Genomic DNA, 17,934 nt, shown 5'->3' on the forward strand with positions numbered 1-17,934 from the left:
TTTCATAATTTACCTTTATTTATACCTTTAGTTCACTTGAAATTAATTTTTAAAATATTTGTAGTTGTAGATGGACACAGTACCTTTATTTTTCCATACGTGGTACTGAGGATTGAACCCAGTGCCTCACATGTGTGAGGCAAGTGCTCTGCCACTGAGCCACAATCCCAATCCTAAAATTAATTTTGATCAAAGGTGTGCGATATGTAACAAGTTCCCCCTCAAATGATTATCCAGTTATCACAGCACTATTTCATAATCCATCCATTTGCAACTGACACATTCTATATACAAAAATCTCAGGTGGCCTTGGTTGGTTTCAGCACTTTCACTTCTAGGAAGTTGTTTCCGCTTCTTGTCCCAGCCTCACTAATTTAATTATTGTAATTCTGTAACACTTAGGAGGGCAAGTCACACTACTGCTTCCCGATTCTTCTTTTTCAAAATTCTCATGGCTGTTTTCAAAATACAGTCTTCTAAATAAGCATTTGATGAATTTTAAACCTAATTCTGAAAAAGTAAAATTGGAAATTTAACTACCTTTAGAATTAATTTGAGGTATTCATCTTCACAGTGTGGGATGTTTCCACCTAGGATCTTGTGGCTTTATTCACAAATTTATGTCTCTTGATAAGTGCTGCCATTTTCTCTCTGTAGTTCTGTTTCTTAAGTGCACATCCTTGGTGTGTTATGCAGTGACTGAGAATGGAATCTGTTCATCTACTGCGATACCTAACCGGTTATGACAAGAGCATAAGAAAGTTACTTATTCTAGTAGTGTTTATCCTGGAGACTGCCTCCTTTCTGACCTATTTCCCATTTAAAATTTCACATTAGTCCTTACAATTTTGAGACCCAGAACTGGCCAGGCAGAGGAAGGGAGTGGATGTGGAGAAAACAGTAGAAGGGCCCTGGAGATCTGTAAGTCCTCTTAAGGCTTTTAGGATGGTATATAGCCAGAGATTGGTCTTCTTTGGACTATCCTTCTTGACCCAGTCCCCAAGAGGGCTTCTAGAAATAGCAATTCCAGGGATCAGCTCCCAGGCTGATATGCCCCATGGCATTCACTGTGCTGTGCGAACTTGGGTGAGTTGCTATCCATCTCTGGTCTAACTTCCCAGCCACCCCAACTCAGATTGCCTGGAGAATAGCAGCAGCTGTGCTGTGCCACTGCATGTTGGGGGAAGGAGAATGTAGGGAAGAAGTGGATGAGGGCTCCTAGGCCAGATTGGCCTGGACCTGAGCCCAGACATCTCAGAAGTACAGCAATGGACTATTAGCAGCCACAAACTTGTTGCCTGTAACTTTCAGGTCATTAACCAAAGCAAAGATAAAAGGGATGGGCTGGAAAGGAGAAGCCTAACTGGCCTCTGTGGGCCACATGTGCTTGCTCATCATTTCACTGACCCTTTATGCATATGGTCTGTTTTCAAATAAATTTCTTGTATTTTTGACTTCTTCCACTTGCCCTGCCTCCCCTCTATTTCCTGCAAGCTCACACAATCTCCTAGGCTGTGTGTGGACTTCTTAGTTCCCTGACTTGCTCAGGACCTGCCTGTTCCATATTTCGCCAATACAGAGCCCAGTGCTAGTTGATGCAGAGTCCAGCACTCTCTCTTTCCTGGGGGATAGAGGTGGGGTACGGGACCCCCCACCCCCACCACAATGAGTCCAAACTTGCTGTGGCACTGATGCACAGATGCCTGCCTCCTCCAGGCTCCCAATCCTTGGCCAGTTACTTACTTGGGAAACTTCTACCCAATCTTTAGAACCCAGCCTTCAAGATGCCCCACTGTCTCTTGTCAGGAGCACAACAGGCACTTGCTGACTTTGCAAGCTCTTCAAGTGCCTCTGCATTCTCTTCTCTCTGAAGTCATGGTCACCCATCTTCATTTCTAATTTATATCAGAGGAAACTAAAGGATATAGAGGGAGTGGCCTTCCCAAGGCCATATAGCTAATGTGGGGATGGGTGAGAACTGTGCTTTACATCTATAGAAGAGGAAATGGTGGAAGACTGGGGAGTTGAGTTGCAGCCACTTCCCCTACCAAGTTTCCTGAATTGGCCCATTGGGTAAGGTATGGGGGAAGGGAGCACTTCCTTTGCTGTTTGGAGCCTCTTTCTTTGGGGGCTTCTTCACCCTTTTCAGTGCCCCTACCCCACAGGACTGATCACACTGCATTCCCACTGCTCATCAAGTGTCTGGCACCCCGTTCTAGTGTCCCCAGCACCTTTGGTTATAGGGCGGAGGCTAAGCAGGGCCTCCTGCATTTGTTATATTTTGTCTCTAAGTTGGAGGTAAAAATAACACTTTTATATTGGGTTACCCTGTGAACATTCAGTATTGTAATTCCCGAAAAATCCTTCTTCTCAGTGTTTAACACATTGTAAATATTTAAGAACTATTGGGGATTAGTATTTGTTAGCAGTTACTTAATGGATGGGTTCATCTTTGCCACCACTGCAGAGAGGAAAAATGGTCCCTTCTCAGCACCTTTTTGTCTCCATGAGAAGACTGAGTAACTGGCAGCTGTCAATAGGAAGTGCCTTCCCAGGTACATCTGATTTTAAACCCTCACTGGAAGACTCCCTTCAGAAACAGAATTCTGGGGGATTTGCATGATCCTGAGACTTTCCAGCAGGTTGGGGTACTCAAGATCCCAGAGGGATCCCTCTAGACTCTGGGCCATCTCCCTTTCTAGGCTACCTGACTTTGAATCTTTCTGGCTACATGAGCACCTTCTCCAGTTACACAGAATATGTTTACTGCCAGGCACAAAGTGGTACTGCCCAATACACAAAAAAGGAGTAGCACAGCCCAGGCCCACCTCAAACTCTCTGGATTCTGAATACCTACTTACCCTTCTTTCTTCTCAGGTAGTCTATTATTTGGGGCACACTGGCACTGCTGGTTCTTTCTCATTTTTTCTTTTTGTACTGGGGATTAAACCCAGAGGCATTTTATCACACTAATCTACATCCCCAGCACCCTTTAAATTTTTATTTTTTTAAATTTTGTTCCAGCAGCTCAAGAGGCTGAGGCAGGAGGATTGCAAGTTCAAAGCCAGCCTTGGTAACTTAGTAAGGCCCTAAGCAACTTAGCAAGACCCTGTCTTTAAATAGAATATTTTTAAAAAAAGGGCTGGGAATGTGGTTCAGTTATCAAGCACCCCTAGGTTCAATCCACAGTACAAAAAAAAAAAAAACTTAAAAATTTTTTTCAGATAGGGTCTCGCTTGGCCTTGAACTTGTGATCCTCCTGTCTCAGCCTCTGGAACTGTGGGGACTACAGGTGTGTTCCACCATGCCTAGTGGCTGTCAACATTTAAAAATCAAGATTTATGGCTTCTATTGATAAATCAGCTCATTGCTGGTTCTTAATGGGACTCCCCAAAGGCAGGAACTGGGCTTCTCTATGGTACAGTATCACCTTTATTAGAGAGAACATGTTCTTCCCTCTGTGGCTATGACCTCAGTAGACTGTTTAAAAGACAAAAACAAAAAAACAAAACACAAACAACAACAAAAAAACCCTCATAAAATGCACCCTGTTTGAAGACACTGAAGCATGTAGGTGATAACTGTGCAAACTGATTCCTCATAGTGCTTGCTGTGGTGAAAGACATGCCAGAATATAGCAAGTTGATGGCTTTTTACCTGGTACTCCTTACATGTGCCTCCCCCGACTCCCCAACACAAATGAAAGTTTCAGTAAGATTCTTCTTGTTGCTAACTCCTCAGAAAAGTCTATATGAATGTTATTAGTGCATGCCCAAGGAAGACAACATTTGCTGGGCTCAGAGAACTGAGCCCAGAAGGCAGGCTCCATTCTAATGTAAGATACCTCCCTTTTCTAATTCTGGGATCTTAGACTGTCAGGCTTGGCAGGCCCATTTATTACTGAGGGGACTCTAGTTAGAGCTCCCAGATGGGCCTTACCTCTCTCTGGAGGCCTTTTTGTCCCCAAGACTGGGGAACTGAGACTGGAAACTCCTCCAGTACTGCCCTGAAATTGGCTGCCCCACTGGGTTTGGGAGTTCTGGGTCAAGGGTAGGGGCTGAGAATCATGTTTAACAAGAGGCTCAAGCATGAGTGGATGAGTCAAAGCTAACCTGATCTCTATAAGGCAGAGGTCATTTAAATAGTAAAAATTAAATGCTGGTCTACTTGAAAACATGATTAAAAAATTTGCTTTGGAGAGAGGCCCAAGTATGGGTCATGAGTAGGTAATAAAGTAGCTATGAGACTTTGGACAAAGGACTCAGCCTCTCTTAAACCTAAGTTTATCAACGTATGAAATATGGATGTTACATTCCACTTCACATGGTAGTTCTGTAGTTCATTCATTCACAATGACGTTTGTTATCTGTGCCCTGTACCAGATCCCTTAGTGGTGGTGAGGTAATCTCTCATGGTCCAGTGGGGGAGACTTGTGCAAATAATCACCATAACGTGAAAACACAAGGACTAGAAGAGGTTCTTAATGTGTATTGGAGATTCCAGGAGGTTCTTGGAGTATTGCAGTGTAGTGGTTCTGGCCTGGTGAATTTGCATGGCCCAGAGACCATGCAACACTGGAGCCAAATGGCCTGTTTGATTCCTGGCTCCTTGGTTTCCTAGCTGTGTGACCTTGAGCAAATTACCTAATCTCTGTGCTTCAGTTTGCTCAGCAACCAAGTGAGGAAAACAATAGCTCCTACTTCATAAGTTTGTGGGGGAGTAAACTAGTTAATACAAATAATCCTTTAGTTCTGGCATATAATAAACTTAAGTGTTCATTCTCTTATCAACAAGTATTCATAAAGCGTCTATGCAATGCCAGGTCTGTGCTGAGTGATAAAAGGACAAATCAGATTGACTGTACTCTCATGGAGTTTATGCCTTAAGCAAACTCTTGAGTCTTGGGTGTAAATTGTCTCATATCCAAGAGTTTGAAAGAAAAGCAGAGGGCTTAAGAAGGAACTCAGGGACTTTTGATATGTAGCAGTCAGGCAGGGTAGATAAACCCTGCATGGAGACAGAAGGATCTTTCACAGAAGTAGAAGGAAAACTGGAGTACAGTATCCTAGAAGGCAAAGGGAAATATGTGAGAATGTTTATTACTGTCTATGACTTGTGGGTTAGAAGTTACACTTGATGAAGCTGCTCAGGGTGGGGCCCCATGAATGAAGGGGAGTAGGCATGAGGTTGGGTGCAGATCTGAAGAAGCCTAGTTTGTCTCCCTACTAGCAATGTGTCTGAAACAGTGACTTCTCTCTCAGAATCTGGTTTCTTAACTGCAAAATAAGAATAATATTAGTGCCTACCTCAGAGAGTAATTCTGAGGGTGGGATGGTAGACAGACAAAATAAAGCCCATAGCATGGTGCTGGGCTTACCTAGGAACTCAACACCAATTCCTTTTGTTCTTTCCTCAGCAGCTCCAGTTGATTTTGTTCCAGCTTCAATCAATTTAACTGCTTCAGTAACTACTGAGTGTACAACTACTATGTGCCAGACCCTGGGCTGGCTTTGGAAATAAACAGATGATTAAGATCTTGTTTTTATCCTTTCAATGGTCCCAGATAAGTTGGAGAGTGAAGTGACCATCTTATTAAAGTACTTGGATACCAATATCATTCAAATTCAGTTAATATATTCAAATTTACTATGTGCTTATTTTGTACTAGTCATTCAACTAGGCTTGATAATGTGAAATGACTCAGACCCTTTCAGGAGCTAACAGCCTGGGTCAAGGGAGGAAGAACATTAGGGATGATAAGAGTTATAGTTCAGAGAGATGCAACACTATGGAAAGAGCAGCACCATGGCTGAAGATTCCCAGGGCTGGAGGGTGTGAGGGGGTGTGACAATGGTAAAGAAAACATCTTGGAGCAGTGGAAGTCTAAAATTAAAGCGCAGGATGGGTGGATGGATGGATAGTTGAAGTCTATGAGGGCAGAGGAAATCAGTGCAAAGGCCAAAGATGACAAAAGAGCTAGAATGTTCTGGAAATTGCAGGCTGCTTGTGTTGAGTATATGGCTAGAAGGGAGGGAGGGGTCAAGTGTTTCAGTCTAAGGGGTTGAAATCCAAGTCAAAAATTTGGGTGTTATTTGGAAGGTAAAAGGAAACCTTCAAGAGGATCAAAGCAGGTGGGGACATGGTGGGGCAAGTATGTTAGAGCCCTTTATGGAAGTGGTGTGGAGACCGGTCTAGTATTAGAAAATGCTGGAGAAATGAAGATCAATCACAACGTGATTTTGTAATCCTACTGAGATGATAAAGATCTGAAGGAAAAAACAGCAGTTAGATAAGTCAGGGAGGAGCAGGGGATGGATTTTGGAGATGTCTTAAAATTATTACACGCACTTAAAATAAAAGGTGTTCCTTACGTTTTGGCTCCTGATACATTCTATATAAAAGTAGTTATAAGAACTCTTGGGGAATGGGTCATTTGGAGTTGTCTTTACTTCTCTTAGTATTCACCAACATTTTATGTCACTACTGTTATAATGCCTTGGTAATGCTATGCTTTCCACGAAGGCAGCACTTCATTGTCATGAACATAGCAGGGGCTTTGGAGTAAGAAGTCTAGGTCAGAATTGTCCCTGTTCTTTGTTGTGGTTAATTGCTTCACCTTTGAGCCTGTTGCCACTTCTAAAGGGGATCAAGAACACCCACCTCAAGGGCTGTTGTGAGGCTACCTGAGGAAAGGTCTGTAATGCTGAGCACAGTACTGGGCACATCCTAAGTGCCCAGAGAGGCTCTTGGTCCCTTCCCTAGAGTCTGGAGTAGTTTTTTCCTACTCTCCTGGTTTTGTGTCCTCTCCCACAAACTGCCACTTCTCACTGCTGTTACTACCCACTCAGGTAAAGTGACTTCCTCAGGTCACACTGCCACTAAGTTGAGGAATGGCTTGGACCCAGAGGCTGTGCTCTTGGCCACTCCCAAAATCAAGAACTGTAACTAACAGAGAATGTTAAGAAGAATTAAGAGATGGAATGGTGGAGATCAAGTCTCTTTCCTTGCAGATTAAACTTCCAAAATGCAGCAGAGAGGGGTTGTTAAGGTTCATCTTCTAAAGCAGATTATGTGAGAAAAGGGAAAAGTATTAGATGAGAAGGGAGGTTCAAGGGAATAAAGCCTATGGATTATACTTCACCCTCTTTGGGAATTTTAGATAATATGGCTTGATAAATAGGATATACAGTTTCAATTTCCAGAATATTCTAATGTTTGTATGATGTGAATGGTGGTTCTTCAATTTCTTTTTTTTTGCCAACAGATCCCACTCAGAATCTGATGAGTGCAGATTCTCTTTCCAGAAAAATAGAACTAACTAACACTCCTGTAATCATGCCCAGGAGGCTGAGACAGGAGGATTGCAAGTTCAAGGCCAGCCTCAGCAACTTAGTGAGACCCTGTCTCAAAATAAAAACCAAAAAGGGCTGTGGATGTAGCTCAGTGGTAAAGAATCCCTGGGTTCAATCCCCCATACCAATAAACAAATAAACAAACAAACCTATAACTTTTTGTATAAATAGTAGAAGATTCCAAGACTCATTCTTGGCATGAAATTTAGAGACTCTTTATAGAAGTGCAGCGGAAAATCAAAGGCCAGGGCTTGAGTTCTGACTCTTCTGTTGACATGATGTGCAACTTTAGGCCAGTCACAACCCTTCGGGGTCTATGTGCAAAAATGGAATGGTCACCTCTCCTTCCTCACAGAGGCAGACAGTAGTGATGAGTGTGGGAGGTGAGATAAATTGCCAAGTGCTATCTGCACACTGCCAGGATACTGAGGTTCAGAAGTTACTCACCTTATGGTCACACAGCTACTAAATAACAAATGATGGTTCAAATCAGAAGACACCAAAGTCTCTGATGTGTGTGTTTGTGAAAACTTCTCTTCCTTCAATATTTTTTTTAAAAAAATTCAAATGATTAAATGCATATGGAAGGATTATTTACACTGTAAAGTACAATGTCTAGGTGAGTTACTCTTGGACTAAATTTAGAACTCCCATGTCCCATCCACCTGGGGGGTCTAGGACTGGGTAGTTGAGAGGCTAACAGGGATGGTTTTAAATGTGTCAATCAGTAATGCTGCTAATGGAGACCCTCTCCTACATCCACATGAAACTTCCATGCTTGGGAGGACATCTGCTAGAGCTCTGTAATCTTGTAAAAGTCCATCCCATTGACCAGCACACACAGGTCAGTACATCTAGCTTCTGGAAGTAGGAATTTTAATGCAACTACAAATGTATTTGAAGTTTTAAATGGCACCAGTAAGTAAATTCTATAAATATTTTTCATTCTCCTATATTACAAAAATTCCATAAAAGTGCTCTTTTTTCAACGGAGATGTTGGTTGCTTACCATTGAGATTAACATCTGCAAATCACTTAAAACCAAAAGTGCCAATGCACACACACACACAAAACAAACAAACAAACAAACAAAAAAACAAACTGCACCTTCTGAAAGCAATGGGAAATTGGTAATACTTCCTTAAACTTTCAAACTAGTTCTCCAAATACACAACTGATAATCCAAGAACACAAGGGAGTGAACTGGAATGGAGGGATAACAAGGAGCCCTGCAGTTTACTGGAAACAGCTGGGCAAAGAATGCCCAACAAATATTCTGATTGGCTTGCTGCATCTGAAGGCTGAGATGTACAGGACCAGAAAGATTAAGAGTAGGGGGTGATAACTCAAAAGGATACCGCTGAATCTATGGTGAGAACAAAGTCATTTTAATGTTGTGTTTGCATGAAAAGGTATAAAATTGCTTTGGCCTCCTGTTCTGGAGCTCAGTAGACCAGAAGGTTACAAGTGAACAGTGACAATTAGCTGAGGGCCTAGAGGACAGGGAGTTCATGGGGCTGGGTAGACTGAGAACTTTCCAAGACAGGATTGAAAAGGGCATATCAACTTCACACATTCATGTAACATTTAATAACTTTTATAAAATTGGTTTCAGAGTAAAGTCTATATTGTTGGGATACAGAATTGAAGGGGAATGACAGGAAAGGTTAATTAAGCATGAAGGTGAATTCAGAGACCCTTCTCTTAAACACTTACCTACACTCTGGCTGCTGTTCCTGAGTATGGCCTGAGTTCAGGCTGCCACTTCTCCACAGCAGCTACAGAACAAGGTCCACCTGGGAAAAGAGCTGTTGCCCTGGTGGGTCTGTAGCACCAAGAATGACTGTGTGGTAGAGTCACTAGATTTAGAAGGAAGGAGTGGAGCTGGAGACAAAGTACTCAGCTGGAACTCCCCCTACGGTGGGTCTCCCTTTCAGTCTCCCTGGAGCCAGAGAAGGTCCACATATAGGCAGATAAAGAGTAGTCAGTTAGGAACACATCTCTTTTTAAGAGAGTTTTCAGGGGAAGTCCCTAGTGGAATATCAGAGAAAATACACAAGGTGGGACTTTCTTGGCCTACACACACTTCTGGTCAGAGGGAAACTAACTAGGCATATCTCCAGTTTTGGTTAGAGTCTTCTGAGAACCCCTTGCCAGAGTCAGGGGAATAAACTTAAGCTCTTACGTTCTCTTTTGCTCAAGTAAAAAACGTAAAAATTGGGATCTCAAACCCTAGGATAAAGACAACAGGTGACACAAAAACAGCTATGGAGAATATTCCAAGACCAAAAGGAAATCATTGGCTGTGAAGGTATATAAACAGTGTTCCATGAATTACTCCAAACCCCAAATCCATAGTTAGCAAAATCCACAATTACTAAATCAAACCCCAAATTATTACATGTGGATTCAGGTAACATGTGTCTTCTGGGCTGAGCCCCCAGATTTGCTCCTTTCAATATCTAATGTTAAAATAGTGAAATAGCAGAGCAAGTTCTTTAATGTAGGAGAGCTGGAGGGATAGCCGGTCAGATTTTGGCAATAGAAAAGGTGCTTAAAACACCAGGTGATAAGGTTTGAATGCTTGAAGAAGTAGAGGGAGACAAGAGCAAGAGAGAACTGTGCTCAGTGTATACTGATGGACCAGCAATGTGGGAGTTGGTATCTATGGGGTCCTTACTGCCCAAATCCAAACCCAACAGCAGCTTCCCACAGCTGAGCCAGATACCAAAGTCTGGGTAGTAGTCCCCTCTGTACACTATTTCAACATTCACATGTATACTTGAACAATTTCCCATTTGGCTCCTAGATGGAACCTGGAGACCCAAGGCAGCAGCAGTGAATAAATATCTTGCATATATGTCAAACCAATCCTCAAACAAAACCTTTTATCTCAGTAAAGAAGTCAGAAAGTACCAACAAAAATGATATACATTTTTTTTTCCTACAACGTTTAATCTCCATGCCAAGAATGTCCCATTTGACTCCCTCCCTGCCTCTTAAAAGTAGGTGACAAAGTAGAAATCCAGTCATGAAAATAAAAAGGCAGAGGTGTGAGTCTTGGCTCAATGAGACATATCAAATACACAGTATCCTGGTGTCACAGGACAGACAGAACTGTCCTTGACACTGTGGGGAAAAAATAGGCACTGGAGAGGTAAAAATTCTACTAGTGATCACTCACACTTGAACAGTACATTAGTCATTGAACAAGGGTGAAGTGCAGGGGATAGGGGAGGGTGGCAGAGTTGCAATTCTCTGGAATAAGGGCTGGGAACATATACTCATGGATGGGAAATTTTAAGTAGCTATGTTTATTATTACTTTTTTTTTTTCCAGCAATCTTGCAAGAGGCAGAAGTGTGACATTGAATTGAGTGAGACGAGCGTGTGGGTGGGTTGGCGAGGAGCCCATCTCTTGACACAGGCCTCTGGCTTGTCAAGGAAAGGCTGGTTCCACCGCTGAGCTGTGTTTACTCTTTTGCTTCAAGGAAAAGGGTTTCTTGAGGGAACAATTTTACCTCCAATAGTGATTTATTGGGGTCCAGCTGAGTTACCTGAAAAGAAAAAAAAAAAAAACATATTCAAAAGGCTGGAACCAGTACAATTTTCTCCACATGGCATTAAGTTTACCTATGCACATTTACTTTGAGCCCTACTATGTACTGGCATGGCTATATTCATGATATCTTATTTGATTTTCAAAATAACCCTGTAATGTAGGTGTTGTTATTCTTACTTCAGATGAGGAACACAGAGCTCTCAGAAAGGTCAAGTTACAGATTTTAGTTTTGTGGAGGACCTCAAGTCATAAGGTTCTGGAGATGCAACTTCTTCTTAGACAAGTCCCTCATCTCCTGTGCCCTCAGAAAGGATTCTGTTTAAACAGCTGACTGATGCTCCTGGGGACCTCTGCTTGGTTAAATCCTGATGAGAGGGCCTGAGAGAGGGCCTGTTGTGCTTGGTGAGACAACCTTCTTCCCACTAAAACTAGGCATAGTAAACTGCAAATGGTCATTCTAAAGACCTGAGGATGATTATCTCCCTGGTGAGGCATACCATTATCTCCATGGTGAGGCATACCACAATCTCCTTTTTGGGGATATATATATAGATTGAAAAAAAAATAAGTCAACATCATAATTCAATTTTAAATTTTTAGAAATTAAAAAATGGACTATTAAAAATAAGTAAAGCTAGATGAAATATTGGCACCAGGGGATTTGCTACTGATACAGGAATCCTAAATTAGGTGTATGCCCATCTGGTCCAATGGCAGGGACAGGACATGATGGGTTTTTGAATCTGAGAAACAAAATTTTCATGTTTATCAAAAAGGATCATGAATTTTAGAAAGTTAAGAAATACTGGTACAGGAAGGAAGACATAGGTTTTGGAATTAAAAGACTGGTATAAATCACAGCTGTGCTGGTTATCAGCTTTGTGTCTTTGGAGTTAGTATCACAGGACTGATGTGAGGATTAAATGAGAAAAAACATATAATTAGCACAGTGTCTGGCACAGAGCAGGTGTCAAGAATGGCTGCTGTGTGTTACAGCAACTGTAAAGCATGGATGGACACACAGGCAAATGGGCAGCTGGGAGTGTGTGTGACAGAAGGCCAGGCAGTCTCTAGTCAGGGCTGAAGCTGTTGCTGTTACATACAGGAGCTCTGGGCCCACGGGCAAAGACTCCAGCACCTGAGGCAGGCAATCTAGTCTTCTGCTCAACTCAAGCCACTCCTAATGAGATGACTCTGCTGGCTTCTGGCTAGAGAGAAGGGGAGCCCCTGGGGGCCAAGGCTGGTGTCACAGGGAGACCGGCAAGCTGAATGGGGAATACTATCTTTGACTGTATCCAGATGGAAACCTGGTATGCCCAGGAGGATCATTAAGGAGACACATTCACCCCTAGAATCCTCTCTGTTTATAAAACTCAGGGCAAAGCATGTTCTACTAGTATCTCTTGGGTTATGGGCAGATGGGCAGGCAAGGTGGTGGGGAGGGCCTGTCCTGCTGTCTGTCTTCCAATGCACTGGGGGGCAAGCTGCAGGCAAATGTTTACCCACTTCCCCCATTAACGTACAATGCTGCATTGGCTTCTGTCAACAAACAGCTATGCTGCTTCTGCTTCTGACTCTTTGGCATTTTCTGCCCAGCTGCTTCTGCTATTGTTCTTAATTAACATGCCAGAGCTCTCTTTCGGCATCTTCTACTTTGTTATTTGTAGTTTGTAAATATGATGTTTGCTGGAAAAAGCCAAAAACCATAACAGTGCTAGAGCTGTGAGTATAGGCAGGAAAATGTGCTGGAAAGAAAAAGAAGCTAGGAGGCTGGAGCATCAGGCCTGTGTTGCATCCTGCTGGGGTTGTCAACATGCAAGGTTAGAGACTGATAAACTGCAATTGGTTTTCAAATGAAAAACAGTGTCCAAGAAAAGTTAAGCGATTTTCTTAAATGGGAAAGCTGGGATTTGGAAAGGAAGAAACAAAAGTTTCTTGAACATCTCAAGTATGTTATCTCATTTAGTCCATATGACCACCATGCAAGACTGTGGAGATGAGACAACTGAGGATCAAGGTGGTGCCACTTATTTAAGGTCATGTAGTTAGAAAGAAATCTATGAGGTTGAAAGCAAACTTAGATTCAAATCCTAGCTCTGTCATTTACTATACCTATATGACCTTGAAGAAGTTATTCAACATGAGACCATTTACCAACCTGTAAAATGGGAATTGTAATTGCTCCTTTTTAGGTTATAATGTTAAATGGAAAAGACTCTGGTACAATACTGAGTCAGGAAGTGTTCAGTAGGTGATAGTCATTACTGGATGAGGTATTCCTTGAGTAGAGGCTCTGTTTTCTCCAACTACAAAGCTGGAACTTCATCCCCGAAGACTCTCGGAGCCAGGAACCAGGCTGCCTTTCTTGTTTCTACCCCACTGCCCAGCAGGAATGCTACCCTTTCCCTGACTGACTAATGTCTTGATCTCTGAGATTCCTTCTGTCGTTTCAGTGGGGCTATCCAATGGATTGCTTCCAAGTGAACATGGCTCTGCTGGGGCACTCCCTCTGGTGCCCCAGCTAAAGCAATTTTTTCCTCCCTCTGAAGGTCATTTAGACAAAAATTTCAAAGTAAACAAGGGCAATTTCTGTTTCCACTTTCAGTTACCTGGCTTGAACAAAGTGACTGAGGTGAAACTAGGGGATGGAGCACACTATTCTTCTCCTGAACAAAATAGTGGCCAGAGTGTGAAACCATCTTGCAGTGCTCTGGGCTCCTTTCAAGAAGGCATGGAATATTCCAGGAAGGACCTCCTGGTAAGAAACATATAAAAATTTATACCCCTTGAGAAACATTTGAAGATCTGGAGCTCTCTGTTTCGAGAGGGCACAGGGAAGAGGTAGCACTGCCATTGCTACAGGTGCAGGGAGAAGGCTGTGCCACCCTCTATGAGTATCTGCAGGCTGACAGAAAGGAGATAGGGTCATGTGTTCTGTGCAGCTCCAGTGGGCAGAGCTAGGAGTGTGAGGTAAAACTGCCGGGAGGCAGAACTCAGCAAGACAGAAAGAACTTTTTAATAGATGGCAGCAGCAGCTGATGTGGCTACTAGAGCTACTTTTTCTTTACCTTCTTCTTTCTCCTCGTCTTTATTTTCTTCTTGATCTTCAATCATTATCATCACAGCAGCAACTATTGTTAATAAGTACCTCCCATGGAACTGGAAACATGCAGAGTACTTTATGCTTTATATATAGCACCTTATCTAGCCCTCACAATGGCCCAGTGAAGAAGGTATATTGCCATTCTACACTAAGATATCAACGTGCAGAGAGAATAAGGTTTCATATTCAGGTTTGTCTGACTCCAAAGCTCATGATAACCAGAATGTCCCCGGCTACATGTTGATAGGCTTTTAGGAGGGGAGGGGCAAGTGAACCCTCTGTTGTCCCTAGAAGCATCCAAATAGGGGCATATTTGCAGATGATGATGAGAGTTAACATTTACTGAGCTTTCATTTTGTATTTGTACTAGGAATTCTTTGAAGCAATTTACATTTATACAATAATTTAATTTTCATAGCAATTCCCTGAGGTAGGCTATCTGAAGTAGGTATAATAATTACCCCTATTTTACAGTTGAGAAAATTGAGTCATAGAGCAGATTAAATAACTTGCTTAAGGTCTCAAAGTGATTAAGAGTAGAATCAGAACATGTATCAAGGCAGTCTAATGTTAGAATCCATTTAACTACTAGATTATATTGCCAGAGGCATTGCTTAGAGTAGGATCCACATAGAAAAAGAAGTTGGATGAGGCAAGCCTGAGTTTGTTTCTAACCAAGTTTCTAGGATATAAGATCTTCACTTTAAGAATGGCAAAAGGCCAAGGGTCATTAAAAAAAAATCCTGAAATGTTTATAAAATACGAATACAAAAACCCAATCTGAGCTTGTGTTTTGCCATTTACTTGGGACTTTACTGAATTATTGACTCTCTAAATCAACAGAAAAACCCACCCTTTGGGACTCCTTAGGGGAGGAGGGGCATTCTCCGATAAGAGCTGTAGTTTGACTTTGTCCATAGTTAGAAGAGGAAAGTCAACCATCTTGACATTTTCTTCACTGTACTTAGAAAACCTGAATGGGTATCTTTTCTCATTAAAATAGTATTTTAGCAAATTGATATTGTGAAACCTGTTTATGTTAGCAAAAATAGGTCCCACTCTCTGCCAAATAAAACTATTCTTTTCTAGATCAAATTTCTTCACAGTTTGAAATTTCATATACATTTTATTTCTATTGCATCCCTGGGATTCAGTTTCTTTCCTTTTCCTTTCCCTCCCTCAGTCCCTCCTTCCCTCCCTCTGTCTCTCCCTCCCTCCCTCCCTTCCTTCCTTCCTTTCTCTTTCTTCCCCAACCCTTCTTTCATACTAAGAATTGAACCCAGAGCCTTGTTCATGCTAGCCGTATCCCCAGTCCTTCAGATCCTTTTCTAAAAACCATAATATTGCTATTAAGGAAAATGTGAACTGATGCTACTAATTCTCATCCCAGGCCACACTGTGAATCCCAGAATGTTAGAGTGAGAAAGCTCCTTAAATGGCAAATAATCCAAACCTTGCTTTTTACAAGTGGACACAGATATATTTGCATAGTAGTTTATAGCTTGCAATCTATTTATATAAACATTAACTCAATCATGGCTTAGGTATTATTAGGTTTTATGACTAACCCTTTTTTAATTTTGCTGAGGTAATACTTTTATTTTGAAATTGCATAAAGTCAAGTTTGGATCTGGTGTTTTACATTTAGTAAAAAATGCTATTGGATTTCTCATTCTTTCTTTTTCATGTTCCTAATGTATTTTAACAACTTACAGGGGAAATGCACTGCAATAGTACTTGGGAATTATGCCTTGAGAATCAGTCCCATTCTGTTGACAAGGAAATGAGATCTAAAGATTGAGTTTACCTATGTCTATATATGCAAGTGGCAGTGGAAGAACCAGAACCCAGGCCTCCTGATTTGTTTCTTCATGATTTGTACTATAACCCTCCTCTTAACAGGGTTCTGTCTCACTACATGCATTAACAGTCTTTGAGTTCAATGTGTAGAATTGTGAAGCAATAAACCAAACAAAGGTTTTTCAAAATGCACTCCCGCTTTTAAAGTAAAATTTGCTGAAAGAAAATTTTAGCATCTTCAAAGCAGAAAAGCTGTCATCAAATTTGCTCTGCTATTTGCCTGCTCACCTCTGGTGACCAAAGACTCCTATTTTACAGACTTGTATGCAGGAACACTGGGAACAGAGGAAGCCTCAACAATATAACCCACAGGGGAAGCACTTTGTCACACTGGCAGAAAATTCGTGTCCCTTCTAGTCCATGCAAAGAACCTCATCTACACCCTTCTTCCCTTCACAACAACATGAAAGAAAACCAGGCACCATCTTCTACATCAGACACAGACAGACTACAATTAATTTCCCCAAATTAATTTACCCCTTCAGACTACCTACTTCTGAAAGTCCTCCCAGGCCTCTCAGGCCTCAGCAAGCCTCTCTCTAAATTCCTCTGACTACCAAGGCTGTATACTATCTACTGTTACTAGGATATATAGGACCAGAAAATATGGGTTACAGTCCTGGTTCTAGAAGTATGGTTTTGGACAAGTCCACTTTTCTTCTCTAGGCTTTAATTTTTGCATTTTTAAGAATTTGGAATTAAACATTAGCAGCTAAATTGAGTTAACTAAATTGCAGTTGGAGTTAACTAGATTACAGTTGAGGCAAACACTTGCTCTCAGTCAAGCAAGCAGGATATTTAGGGCTCAGTTTCCTTCTCTATTGGGTGAAAGATTAATTTATTTTTGATGCTGGGAAATGAAACCAGGTATGCTTTACCACTGAGCTATATCCCCAAGTCCTTATCTTTTGAGACTGGATCTTGCCAAGTTGTTGAGGGTCTCCGTAAGTTGCTGAGGCTGGCCTTGGACTTGGGATCCTTCCGCCTCCACCTCCTGAGTCACTGGGATTATAGGCAGCCAATCCTGGCTGTGTTGTTGTTTTTTGACATGGAATCTCACTAAATTGCTCAGGCTGGTCTCAAACTCATGGACTCAAGTTATCCTCTCACCTCAGCTTCCTGAATAGCTTGGACTATAGGCATATACCAGAAAGCCAAGTTTATTTGGTTATCCTTAAGTGTTAAGCACCATGATAACTATTCCTATTATCTAATTTTTATAAATGAATTCTTTGAGGTAAAAAAATGTTTAAGGACCTTGATCAATTTAGAAAAGATAGGCCAAAATTTGTACCAGGTCCAGTGAATTGCCCCTACTTCTAAACAGGATATAGCTAACATGACTAAATGGCTATCATTGGGCATAAAGAAAGTTGTACCATGCAGTTATGTCATAGCTCTGTCCCTACTGTGGTATGGGCTGTGTTGTTCCTCTTAGGAACACAAGCTGAAGCTGTCTTTTGTTACTATCAACTTAGTTCTTAACAGCTAATTGTTCCCTTTTTTGTGTGTATGGTGCTAGGGATTGAACCCAGGGCCTCATGCGTGCTAGGCATAGCACTCTACCACTGAGCCACATCCCCAGCCCTCCATTTTCTTTTGATGAACTAGAAATTTCTCAAGAGGAGAGGTACATCCACAAATTATCAAGAGAATTTTTTTTTGTCAGAAAAAAATACGTACAGTATTTATATTTGTGTTAGGAAATTGGAACAAATATACTATGAACTTTCCATGATTAGATACACATCTATATAAATGCATACTAGGAATTCTAGAAGGATTTACCTCAAAACTTCAAAAATAGTTACTTCTGGTGAGGGGACTGAGACTAGAAATTTTAGCCAAAGGCTATTTTCCCAGAATGGTGATTCTCAACCAGGGGTGATTCTTCTGTCCAGGGGACATTGGGTAATATATGGAGATGAGTGAGCAAGAGGGTGTTTGTGCGGTTGCTAATAACATTCAGCAGGTGGAGGCAAGGGATGCTGCCAATCACCCCATGATACACAGGACAGTTCCTACCACAAATACTTAACAAATCAACAGTGCTGAGGA

At 41.7% G+C, this 17,934-nt stretch overlaps 1 protein-coding gene across 1 annotated transcript in view; it reads right to left on the bottom strand.

Annotated features, from left to right (window-relative positions):
- Positions 1-10,646: 10,646 nt before the first annotated feature.
- Positions 10,647-17,934, bottom strand: part of Faf1 (Fas associated factor 1) — a 399,930-nt gene continuing 392,642 nt past the window's right edge. The window contains exon 19 of the mRNA XM_077791122.1: positions 10,647-10,908. Within this exon, the coding sequence (XP_077647248.1) occupies positions 10,825-10,908 (84 nt within the window). The 3' untranslated portion in view covers positions 10,647-10,824. The remainder of the gene's footprint in view (positions 10,909-17,934) is intronic.

Source organism: Urocitellus parryii, chromosome 11 (genome assembly GCF_045843805.1).
Source record: "Urocitellus parryii isolate mUroPar1 chromosome 11, mUroPar1.hap1, whole genome shotgun sequence".
Taxonomy (NCBI): domain Eukaryota; kingdom Metazoa; phylum Chordata; class Mammalia; order Rodentia; family Sciuridae; genus Urocitellus; species Urocitellus parryii.